Source organism: Cnephaeus nilssonii (assembly GCF_951640355.1).
Source record: "Cnephaeus nilssonii genome assembly, chromosome: 1".
NCBI lineage: Eukaryota > Metazoa > Chordata > Mammalia > Chiroptera > Vespertilionidae > Cnephaeus > Cnephaeus nilssonii.
Genome location: NC_137072.1, coordinates 26,135,963 through 26,148,607, shown reverse-complemented (window position 1 = coordinate 26,148,607; position 12,645 = coordinate 26,135,963). Strand labels below are relative to the sequence as shown.

Here is a 12,645-nt window from a genome sequence, read left to right as displayed (position 1 = left end):
AATTGAATCCTCCCTCTGGAAACTGGAACCCCGGCACGGAACTCTTTAGAAACTACCAGGAAATCCAGGGTGTATCTAGGGCTAAGAACCACTCTGTTAACATTTCTTAATGTCCATCTTCTGTCACAGGTGAAAGCCTTCACCCCTTTGGATCTCTTAAGCAGCAAGGTTATTTTTCTTACAGGGGTCCCCGCTCTTATCCTATTAACATAGAAAAATTGAAGATATCATTCTGCCGCTATTACAGTGAGTCCAGGGAGCACCCCGAAGTTTCCTCTAGACTCCATGAATGCTGTCTTTCTATCATTTTATTTCTCTAGCCTTAGCATCTGCTCTTCCCTGCTCCTCCAAGTGTGGTCTACAGAGTAGCCCCACAGACATTACCTGGGACCTTTTTATAAATGAGGGTTTATGGGCCTTACCTCAGTGCCACCCCCGCCCCAGCCCTGCATTAGAACAAGTGATTCATGTGTACTGTATATAAAAGCCTGAGAATCGCTGTCTGGAAAATAACACTTGTCCTTGAAGATCTGGGTCATTTCCCAAGATTTGCATTTCTTCTAGGTCTTTTCACACTGTCTCCAGTTTCCTTAGAATCACACCATTTCTAAGTCACAGAATACTAGAGACAAACTGTATTATAGAGATGAATCAATCCAGTCCCTTCATTTAATAGATCCACAAACTGGCATTCCAAGGTTAAATTTACCTACTTGGTGAAGAGGATGGTCAAGAACTTCTACAAGCTTAATCATTATAGTTCATTTACTTTGGGAATTCATAATCTGTATTTCAAGCTATAAGTGGCTCTGTGGATAACCACTGAATAATTTTAAACACTGAAAATCCCATTCTTATTTTTTAACAGAAATATACTCAGTCTCCAGTTCATAGTCTCAGAATGTCTAACACTCTTAAATATATAACAGGGCTATTCAGTTATATATAGCATGAGATTCATATAATAAATGCACTATGATGTTAACAACCCTCAAGGGTCAACCATGACACACATTCAGGCCCTCACCGTGGGCTCACCCTTGGTTTTGACAGTGAGGCCATAGCTTGGATGTCTGTGTGTGGTTCCTGATATAACACTGCAACTCCTTTTCTCTTTCAAATTGATTGAAACAGACCAGTGAGTCCTGAACGGTGGTTGAGAACTGCTACTATAATTTTCACAAGGACTGTAATTTTCAAGTCTGGATCACTCTAGGAGAGTGGTTCTCAAACATTAATCACCAGGGAGACCGACCAGTTAAGAGAGACTATTGGGCCTCCTGTTTGTGATGTTGAAAGTCTGGGATGGGCCCTGAGAATTTGCATTTCTAACAAGTTCCAGGTGACTCTGCTGCTGTTTTTGGGAGTAGGTTTAGAGAATCACTCCGTTTAGACTGGGCCACATGAGGTCAGTCTAGAAGTTTCAGAACTACTGTTAAAAATGAATTTCCAGGTGGTGGACACACTGTGCAATATACAGTTCTTGTAACATAGAAACTCACACCTGAAACCTATATGTTCATGTTGACCAATGTCACCAAAATCAATTTAATAAATAAATATTTTTAAAATGAGTTTTCATCTTCAGAAAAATGAAAAGTTGTTTTTTTTTTAATTAATGATCTTTTTAGAGAGAAAGGGGGAGGGAAACATCGATTTGCTGTTCCAATTATTTATGCATTCTTTGAGTGATTCTTGTATGTGGCCCTGACTGGATCGAACCCACAACCTTGGTATATTGTGACAATGCTCTAACCATCTGAGCGACCCTACCTGCTTCCTGAACCACCAGTTCGTTGATGGGCTCTGACGTGGCCCTACCTATGTGGCAGGTACAACACACATTCCTGGCTTGGGGCATCACTAGTTCTCCTCCTGCTTCCCTGGTAGTGCAATCCTTGCTCCTCCCTTTCTCTCTCTGATTGACTCTTTTTTCCTTCTATCCCATCATTCCTTCTCTCATTGTCAGAGTAAGCCTTAAATCTCATTCTATTCCACTCTCCCTAAGAGGCCCCCATCCTACCTTGCAATTTCCTTGCCACACCCACGTACAGGTCTTCACTCTTAGAAACTTCATTCTGTTCTTTCTTCCTCTTAAGCAATGTATCACTGCACCTACCTAAGCAGTTATCCAAATCCTGTCCACTTTGACATCACTTCCTCTCTTAGCCCTAACAGGCTTTAACTCTCCAAGAGCCAACAATGACCGAGTAAAATTTTCTAAGGCCCAACACAAGATTGCTACTCAGTTTAATTAGTGTTGATGGTATAGTTTTCAAATAGACTTGAAATGGGGCCAATTCTTGTCAAATAGCAACTGTGAACTATGACTGAGATCGGCCTTGGGCTTACCGTGAATGAACCACTGCATCTGGAATCCTTTCTCATTGTTACCAACCCCATCGGTGTGGAACAGCACTTGAAGAACGGAGCCTGTGGTACTCCCTGGAGGTGGCATATCTGCTCCACAATAGCGTCCTATCCTCCGTGAGCCGTCATAGAGCTGAAATCAAAGGGAAACCTCTCGATGTAAAAAAGCGTCACATTGTTTGCCAGATGGAAAAAGTAAAGTCTACTCATATAGCAAAATCTGTTCCTTGGTTCAAAAGTTAAGGTTAAATCTGCTTAGGTGGGTCGAGTACCAGAATATAAGAATGCAAAATAGAAAATTAGAGAGAGAGTCATGGGGATGATTTCTAAGCCAAATAATTTGGAAAACCAAATATTGTTTGTTGTTATGTCAGCCTAGCAAATTCCCTCCAAAGTATAATTCATACACAGAATAAGGAAATAGTAGGCTGAATGAGATGTGTTCACATAGCCTATCTAATAAAAGAGTAATATGCAAATTAACCATCACTCTGCTACACCCACCAGCCACGCCCACCAGCTAATCAGGAGCGCGTATGCAAATTAACCCAACCAAGATGGCTGCGGCCATGGAGAAAGCAGGAGGGAGGCTTGGGTTTCCCTGGTGATGGAGGAAGCCAAGCTTTCTGAACACCTTGGCCAGCCCAGGCCTCTACTTAAGGCTACAAAGTTTCAATTATAGAAGATAAATCCCAACAAAAATGGCGGCAGCCACAGAGCTGGAGAGAGCAGGAGGCTAGGGTTGCCCCCAGCGATGGAGGAAGCCAAGCTTTCCACCTGCCCTGGCTGGCCTAGGCCTCCACTCCAGGCTACAAAGTTTCAATTATAGAAGATAAATAAATTCCAACAGAAATGGCTGCGGCCATGGAGTGAGCAGAAGGCTTGGCTCTGCTCCAGGCTACAAAGTTTCCATTGTAGAAGATAAATAAGTCCCAGATACAAGGGCCTCTGCTTGGGTTGCCGGGGGGCATGGCCGGCCTGCAAACCACCACAGGCCCCTTACCCAGGCCACCCCACACCCCAAGGAAATCCCCACCCTGATCCGGGACACCCTTCAGGGCAAACCAGCTGGCCCCCACCCATGAACCAGGACTCTATTCTATCTAATAAAAGAGTAATATTCAGATTGAGCATCACTCCAACACACAAGATGGCTGCCCCTGTGGTCAAAGATGGCTGCTCCCATGTGGACACAATATGGCTAGCAGGGGAGGGCAGTTGGGAGGGACCAGGCCTGCAAGGGAGGGCAGTTGGGGGCAATAAAGCTTGCAGGGGAGGGCAGTTAGGGGTGACCAGGCCAGCAGAGGAGGGAAGTTGGGGGCAAACAGGCTGGCAGGGGAGCAGTTAGACATCAATCAGGCTGGCAGGGGAGTGGTTAGGGGGTGATTAGGCTGGTAGGCAGAAGTGGTTAGGGGCAATCAGGAAGGTAGGCAGGCGAGCAGTTGGGAGCCAGCAGTCCTGGATTATGAGAGGGATGTCCAACTGTCCATTTAGGGCAGTTGAACATCCCTCGAGGGGTCCCAGATTGGAGAGGGTGCAGGCTGGGCTGAGGGACATCCCCCCCATGCACAAGTTTCGTGCACCAGGCCTCTAGTTGATACATAAGAGAAGCTCAATAAATGTAATTGTAACATCTAAATTTTTAAATAAGTACTAACAATAAAAAATCAGACATTTTTGAAAGCTATGAAAATGGAAAATAAAAAATTAATCAGATTGAAGATAATCACTTTTGATATTTTGTTAATACCAGAAGTTTAGCTTGCCAATATTTTTTTCATTTGTATGTGTGTATATACATATGTGTGTAAGTGTATATGTATGTATAATTTGGGCTACCATGTCATTGTGTTCCCTCTTTTATACTAAGCATGTCATTATATAATGCATGTAAATATTTTTAATGGTAGCATAAGATATTATTTACATTACAATTCTGTTGTTCACTTATAATATTTCCAATATTTTTGCCAAAATAAATATTTGCCTAATATTTAAAGTTATCCCCAGGAAAGATTCCTATAAGAGAAATGAATCAAAGAGTATAATCTTTCTTGGTTCTTCATGTATATTATTTAATTTCTTACCAGAAAGTTTAAAGCAATGTACCCTCCCACTAGCAGTTTACAGAAATGCTTTGTGTGGTGGAACTTTGACGACTGTGGCTATTATTTTTAAAGCTGGTGCTGACAGTGAAAATTTGTGTGTGTTTTTTATAATTGTCTTAATTTGTGTTATTTTGAGGTTGAATTTTTTTTTTCATGTTTATTGCCCATTTGTATTCTTCTCTTGGAACTTTTTTGCTAAGGCCCATTTTCCCACTGAGGTATTTATATATCCTATTGTGCACCCTTTACCTGCCTCATTTAATAATTTCATCAGGTATACCTTTAAACTAAAAAAATAAACCTCTGTGCCATATTTCTCCAATCAGGAAAGATACTCCAAAAGTACTGTCTTCCTCATGGTTTGTCAGATGGAAAAGTAAAGGCCATTATATTTTCTTTTGACCCCCTACTGTTCACTTAAACACGTTGTTCCAGTAATCCTTGGAATGGCAACAAAAACGAAAGGTACTGATCATGGACTTCCTTGATTATTATCTTGGAGATTACACGTATGTAAGAGTATGTGAGAGCGTATATGTTTGCATGTGTCTGGAAGGAAAATGTATAATCTGGATTCGACAAATTCCAAATTGACCAAATTATTTTTATTTACTAAAATGTTATGATATAAAACTAACTGCAGAGTTAGATACAGATTAGGGTCTTACAGTCCTAAATTCCAGCTCCATTTAGGCAGCAAAGGGTCTGGATCTGTTCAAGGTCATGTGAATCTCAGGTTCATAAATCTTGGTTTGTCTCATTCTGAGTTCTCAAAATTGGCTGTTCAATAGACATACATGCTTGCAAGATTTGGAGGGAGGTCAGCAGAGATTTAAAAAGAAGCTCAGGCCGAAAGCAGTTTGGCTCAGTGGATAGAGCGTCAGCCTGTGGACTGAAGGGTCCCAGGTTCGATTCCGGTCAAGGCCATGTACATTGGTTGCGGGCACATCCCTAGTGGGGGGTGTGCAGGAGGCAGCTGATCGATGTTTCTCTCTCATTGATGTTTCTAGCTCTCTATCCCTCTCTCTTCCTCTCTGTGAAAAGTCAATAAAATATATTTTAAAAAATAAATAAATAAAAATAAATAAATAAAATGGTTAATTTATAAAAAATAAAAAGAAGCTCAGAAATCCATTATATCATTCACTGTAAACCTAAGCATTTGAAGCGAAGGAATAAAGATAAAATTTATTTTTCAGGCTTATCAATTCAGTTTCCTTTTTATCTTTTTAATATTGCTGCTTCAAATGTGTATATTTATTATCAAGTGTCCAATATTCTAGATATTTGATGGAAGCCATAATGAAGAAGCAAAACTAAGAAAAAGAATAAAGCAACAAACTAGTAAAAAGAACAGGTAACCACAACCAAAGCTCTGGCCCCCGCCCGCAGGCCCCACTCCAATGCAGGAGGTGGAGGCGGAGGTGGGGCCGGAGGCCCATGTTGCAATCTGTTTACTGCTAAAGAACTGCTTCACTGTAGGGTATTTATCTCAGCTCCACTCTTTTAAGTTCAGCGTACGAATCCCAATCAAAACGAATTAATTCAGAAATAAACATACTGTTCCCAAGCAGAGGCATAATAAGCAAGAAAACACTCTACTGTTTTCCACTCCAAAAGGCTCATTCTTAACTTTGTGGTCCAATGACCAAACCTTTCATTATTTCATTTTCATCCAATAAAACATAGGTAAGATTTCTCTATAACCATATTGCTCTAAGCTTGGTGGATCTTCTGAAACACTAGCCAGTGACATTCAGAGGAACCATATTTTAGATTCTATTCAAGGTCCTAAGCAGTATAGTAATTTTGTCTCCCAGCTCAACAAGGTTAAGAAACCTAACATTTTTCACATGATTTTGACAGGATTTTTTCTTCTTCTTTCCAGATAGGATTACTTCATTGAAGGAGAGTCCCTGAATCCCAGTCATTTTTAAATAACACCTTGTGAATGGGATGGTGGCAAGGGTAAAGGGAGTGGGCTTGCGGGGAGCACTGATGAAGGATGATTAGTTTCTTTTTGCCTTTGGAAGGGAGAGAATGGTACATTAAAATAAATATCAAATAGACATTGATGAAAATGCTTAAACATAATGTCAAATAAATTAATAAATTAATTAGTACAAAATAATACCTCTATACAAAAAGTAATCTCATATCCCCAATTTTATGTCCTTCTAAAATTTACACTTAATTAAATCAGGTTTTTTGTTTGTATTCACACAGATGGCTAACGTCACCTCTGCAATTCATTCCCGGGTAAATTTACCACACAAAACAGGAACAGTCATTTTTCAAAGTATACAAATACTGGTTACCATGGCAACCCCTTGGAGCCCTCTGATTCTGTTTTCAGAGCAAAATGTTAACCACAGGACATTCCAGCTGTGACTCATTGCAACTACTGGCAAGCATTGGTCCTGCTAAGAGTATGATTTCCCCTCTTTTGGAAAGCCTAAAGATCAACTAGGTCTGAACAAATATTTGAGGTTGGAATTAAATCCATATAAAGGCAACCAATAGAAATTAAGAAGAGAAAGAGTGAGATTCTCACTTTGAATATGCACTTCTAATTTGTGTAACTGTGTTTAGAGGTGTTTTTTTAAATACCTGGAATGATGCTTATATTTTCAAGTTAGCCATTAAATGTGTCTTCAAATGTGGATATGTGTCTACACAAAACCTCTTTTGTAGAATGTTTTCAGTTATTCCCTTAAGGAGACTATTCATTTAGGATTGTTGTGGTTTGGATCCTTCCCCGCTATGAAATACCTCAACCACTCTGAGGACGTTCAAAGGGGCAGGAAATCTCTTGCCTAGCCACACTTTCCAATTTCTATCTACTTCCTTTGATATTTGACACGTGCACAGAATATCAGAACATTAGTGACTTCAGACTCCAGTCGCAATATAAAATGATTTGTGGATTCCTACTAAATATTAAGTTGGAAAATATGAAAGCAAAAACGCATCACTGACAGAAAACATATCTAACAATTTTTATAAGATGAAGGGTTTTATGGGAACTTTAGGAGTCATTGGAACTCAAGTCTGGAGGAACCCAGTCAGCTGATGTGCACCTCAGCCTGCTCCCTCAGTGGAATCAGGTTCATGAACTGTAAGGACTCTCAGAACAGGGTGTGCTTTCAAAGTGTCTCTTGCTGCTAAATTATTGGTGTGTGTGTTTAACTGGAAAGAATAAAATTATAACTAATTATCTCATATGTATGAGATTGGGATGTATATAGGCTGACTTTTAAACACATTTTATTTTATTTTTTTATATTCTTTTTTTTATTAAGGTATTATATGTAAACACATTTTAGAAACACGGTAACAACTAAAACTCAGTCTTTTCTATTTTAGATTGGCATCTAATTCATACTTTTAAAAAACTATTGTTTTTCTTATTTACTTGAAAATTTTCTGGAAGGACATTCCTTTTTTATAGTAAAGTACTAATTTTAAGAATTAAATAAATATAGTAAATGTAGTTAAATTAAACCAAAAGTTTCTTTGGGATACTGTCATTAAAATATGGAGACACTTCTGGGAAAAATTTTTTTTGGTCCATTTTCTATTATAAATCTTTAAAAATTCCAAAAAGTGTATCCTTCAGAGTTTAATATGTAATTGAAATAACTTACCTGGGAGAGTTCTAGGTGTAATAGAGAATCCCTTAATAATTATAGAGAACAAAAATTCTAGTCAATGTAAGAAAAATAGTTAAATTTCTGAGGACTATACTTAATGAGTTCATACAGTGGTGTGTGTTTTAAGTCAATGTCACTAATAGAAGATTAGAATTCATTTGGAAGCAGGAAAGAAATTGCACTGTAGGAACACAGTAGGGCATATTCAATATGGTCAGTGTCAGGGTCTGTCTAGGTTCACGGTCCAGCCCAGCTCTAAAATATGCTGAGAATATCATATTGCAAAAATTACTTAATCTCTTTAATTAAAAGTATTTTTATATTTGGCCTCATGATGGTTCTTATCTCATAAGGTTGTTTTAAATAGCAAGGGAGACAAATCATGTACTAGTTTAAGTGTGAGGACTGGCATGTGGAATATGCTCAAAATGTTATTCTAACTCTTGGTCAGAGGCAAAGGGAACTAACATTTTTTTCCAAAGAAACTATTCCAGAAATAGCTTTGAGAGAGAGAAAAAAAAATATGGTGGCTAGAGAGAACTTGAGCTGACTTACATACATTTCACAGAAATCATCCCTGACCGACCAGACAGGGAAGCAACAAATCAATGAATCACTTGCGAGGAGGTGGACAGCCATGACTTACCATGTGTTGCTAAGACAACCTAGTGGTGTGCGGAGACTGAGCCCTTTCCCGATGTGTGTGGTGCACAGCCCTACACAAATCATACTGTGGAGGAAAATGAAAACGTGGTATTTGTGTCAGGGAGGAAGCAGATGGTGCATCCTGGCAGGAGACGGTGGTAAAGGGAACGTTAGGAAGTCTGTCCGCAGGTGGAGAGGGGAGAGACAACTGTAAGGAAAATGGCTCTACATGTGTTTTTGCCTGTTGCAGCCTCCTCTGCCCTTTCTGTCGGGCCAGCCTACAGCTCTCCCTGCTTAGCCACTGGAGCTCCAAGGGGGTGGAGATTGGTGAATTTTTGGCGCATCTCTGCAGATTGCCCCACCCTGAAAAACAGCTGTAACGGGATCCACGGGAACTGCCTTCTTAGAGTAGCTGTTAAGAATGTTGCTGCCGAAGTTTATTCACAAATCTCCTGGATAAACTTGGAACTTTTGGAGTTAACATTAAATGTGAAGGGCTTTGAACTGGCCCTGTAACAACAGTAGGAATTATCCAACAAGCATCACAGAGCGGGGTAAAAGGCTCCCACGTGGGTGAGAAAAGCTCAGGGATGAAAACTAATCAAACTGTGGAGCATAAATTACACGGACATTGAGAGGAGAGTGAATACACAGAGCACGGTGGACTCGAGGTGGCTCTGGGATGGCCCCGGGAGGCGAAGTCTCCTCCGTTACGTGGTGGGCACTTAGACAGGCATGAGCAGAGCAAGGATGACAAGCTTGCGGCAGAAAGCCCCCGGTGCCTAGCAACAAAAAACTGAGAAAACAAGGACCTCACCCCCAGGGTGACCTTTCCTCCCCTAGCATAAGGCTGGTCATGCACTTTAGACCTCCTGACCTTTCATATGGGTCATGCGGTTCAGACCCTCCCCTAACGTTTCCTCCCCTGGCATGTTGCTGGTCACACAGTAGGCCCGTTTAGAGGAAGAACAAGGGGCCCAGAGAATAGCTTCATACAACTCCCATGCAATCCCTTGCACAACCAGTCCCTTAAGCACTAAACCCTCGGACAATAAGGTTCTGACCGGCATCAAATGATCTTGGAAGCAGAGCCTTCAGTCTGTTGCCCACAGAGACAGAGTTTTCGTCAAACTAGAGATAATATCGAGGCCTCAGTTGTGTTTCAGCTCCAGGCCCAGAAAAGCAGCAGAGCCAGGCTGGGCAATGCCATGGCTGACATCAGGACCAGCTGTGATGACTAATGACCCCTGCCTTGGCACCAACCAATCAGTGGAGACCCGTACCTTGAGGGGACACACCTGGAAAGCTGAAGAATATTCTACTGAGATCCTCCCCCTGAGACCTCCCCTAAGTCCCCACCATGAAGTCAAAGAACCCAGGGCGCACTCTTGCTCTCTAGAGCACGCCCCTCGAATCTTCTCCAGTGTGCTTTTCTTTCTTTCTCCTAAGTTCCAAGGGCCCCTCTTTTGCCTCTGTAACTTGTTTCCTGAGCCCCCACCCAGCTGGTTCACTTTTCCTCCCACTGTGACGTTCTAAATAAACTTTTACTATGATTTGAGTTGCTTGGCTCTGAATTCTTCTCTTACTGGTAGCTGAACTCAGGAACCAAGGTTGCTGAACCAAGGCCTAATCGCTGGTAACACCTGGTGCCATTTCACCACCAACAATTAGACACGAGGTCCCACACAGAGCACTCTGATACACAGGCACACATCTTCCCCAAGGCACAGGAAAAGCCATGCAGCCATGTGCTGACAGGGTGGGGCAGGAAATGTGAACTACCAGTCTAAAATTAAAGAATTACTCACAGTGCTGGGCATCGCATGACAACATGAAACCCATTGAGAGACCACATTACTTTGTGTCACTCAGCATTAGAGGTCTGTCACAAATAGACCATATAGTCTCCCTTCCAGGCAGTGGTTGGTTGCTGTCTGCTCTTAATAGTGCATTTGCATTTTTATTTCTGCTTTCTTTCTATTACTCATTTTGGAAGCCACCGAGGCTGATTTGGTTCTTTTTTTTTTTTTAAATCATTGTCTAATCATGATTGTATGCAAAGATTTAACTACAAAGATGTTTATGGCAGCATTGCTTGTAACAGTACGTATCTGAAAAGACTTTAAGTATCTGAAAAGACTTTAAATGCTCTCTGACAAGAATTGGTGGCTGCATTATGATGCTGGAAAATGCAGTGTTGTAAATGATGTGGTATAATAAGTGACATGTAGAAACATTCACAAGCTCTTGTGTCATGGGGAAAAAGTTATGGGGGGATGAGTATGTACAGGATGATCCCCATAGAATATTAAAATAAAGTAAATACATAGGGAGAGGCTACAGGAAAGAACACAGCCAAAAATTATCAACAGTGATGTAATTTAGGTTATTTTTATTTTATCTAGGCTTTTCTATATTTTCCAAATTTCCTGCAATGACAATATGTGGATTCCGGTATGATCAGATAAGCCTACTTTTGAAGCATTATCTTTGGGGACCAATTAACATAGCAATGTAGATATGCACTGGTAATGTTTTTCCAACCTCAAAATTTCATACCCTTTTAGCTTCTCAATACCCAGCTGGTCTAGTAAAAGTATTATTCTGTCTATCTCCACAGTCTTTTAGATGTATCTCAAGATTATGCATGAAAATGAGTCCATTAAAATGTTATTATTTAAGGTAATCTCCCCCAACATTAATTTAAAACCACATTTTGTCCCTAGTGCTTCCTTTATTATATAGTAACTAAGTTTTTATTATTAATTAGACTAATTCTTTATTTAAAAACACTGCTTGAGCTGTTCACGCACTAAAGACTTCTTACAAACGTAAGTTGTGACAGTCACTGATGGAGCACTAGATGCCTAATTCCCTCCCTCGTGGTGAGGGAAATGCTTTGAAAGCCAGGCCCACTCTCCCGTGTGTACATCAACATTTAATTCCATGAACCGCAGCCTTCCCTCTGCCAACGGCATCGCTACGGTGAAGTACTAAACACTTAAAAGAGTTATTCTGCCTCCTAAAAGCCTCACCATCTGCTACAGATGGACTCAGAAACAGGGAAGGTGAAATCACAGCTCCCGGAGCCAGGGACCCTAGCGCCCTGCCATGGGGACAGTGGGAAAGAAAGCCTGTTACACAGTAAATGTAAGAACTAAAGAGTAGAGTTGACATTAAAAAAAAAACAAACAAAAAAAAACTTCTGCGATATTACACTAGGAAACCTTTACTATTTTAAAACGTAGAAAATCAATATAATTAACTAAAACACAAGGATTCCTAACTTTAAAATTTAGAATTCTGATCGCTGAGCGCCTGTTAGATGGTGGAAGAGGCCTCCACTACTTGCCTCCGGTGGCCTTGCTGAGCAGACCTAGGCTAGGAAAGGGATGTAGAGAGAGCAATTTGAGCTCTGAGCATCTAATGTAATGTTGGTGGCTTCCGGGTTGTGTGGAAAGTATCGATAGATCTCATTATTGCTCAGCCGGATTCTGTGTTCATGTTTGAGAGGATAGTGAGGGGGAAACACACAGACTTTCTTTGGAATCTGAGAGCAAAGGCTCCTTTGGACGGCTGGTGGGTTGGCCTCACTAACGGCAGCAACTTAAAGCAATGGCGTGAAGATCCTTTACTGTGAGGGATGGTCAGGAAAGATCAGCATTTCCTTTTGAGAAAAGGGACTGTAATCACACTGATATATCACTCATTTTAACTTTTCATAATTAAATAACATTTTACTTGGGCACCTTCAGCATCTTTAATTTCTTATAAAATGCTTCTGGTTACACTTATTGACACTACAACGTATTTGGCTTAATTAACCAATAGATACACTTCATTCTAAACTCCTTTTGAATCCAGATCAT

At 40.6% G+C, this 12,645-nt stretch overlaps 1 protein-coding gene across 1 annotated transcript in view; it reads right to left on the bottom strand.

The window, feature by feature from the left end:
• The window catches only part of CUBN (cubilin), a 324,986-nt gene that overhangs the window by 193,937 nt on the left and 118,404 nt on the right, over window positions 1-12,645 (bottom strand). Inside the window, exon 28 of the mRNA XM_079772268.1 lies at window positions 2,353-2,503. Coding sequence (XP_079628394.1) covers window positions 2,353-2,503 — 151 coding nt within the window. The remainder of the gene's footprint in view (window positions 1-2,352; window positions 2,504-12,645) is intronic.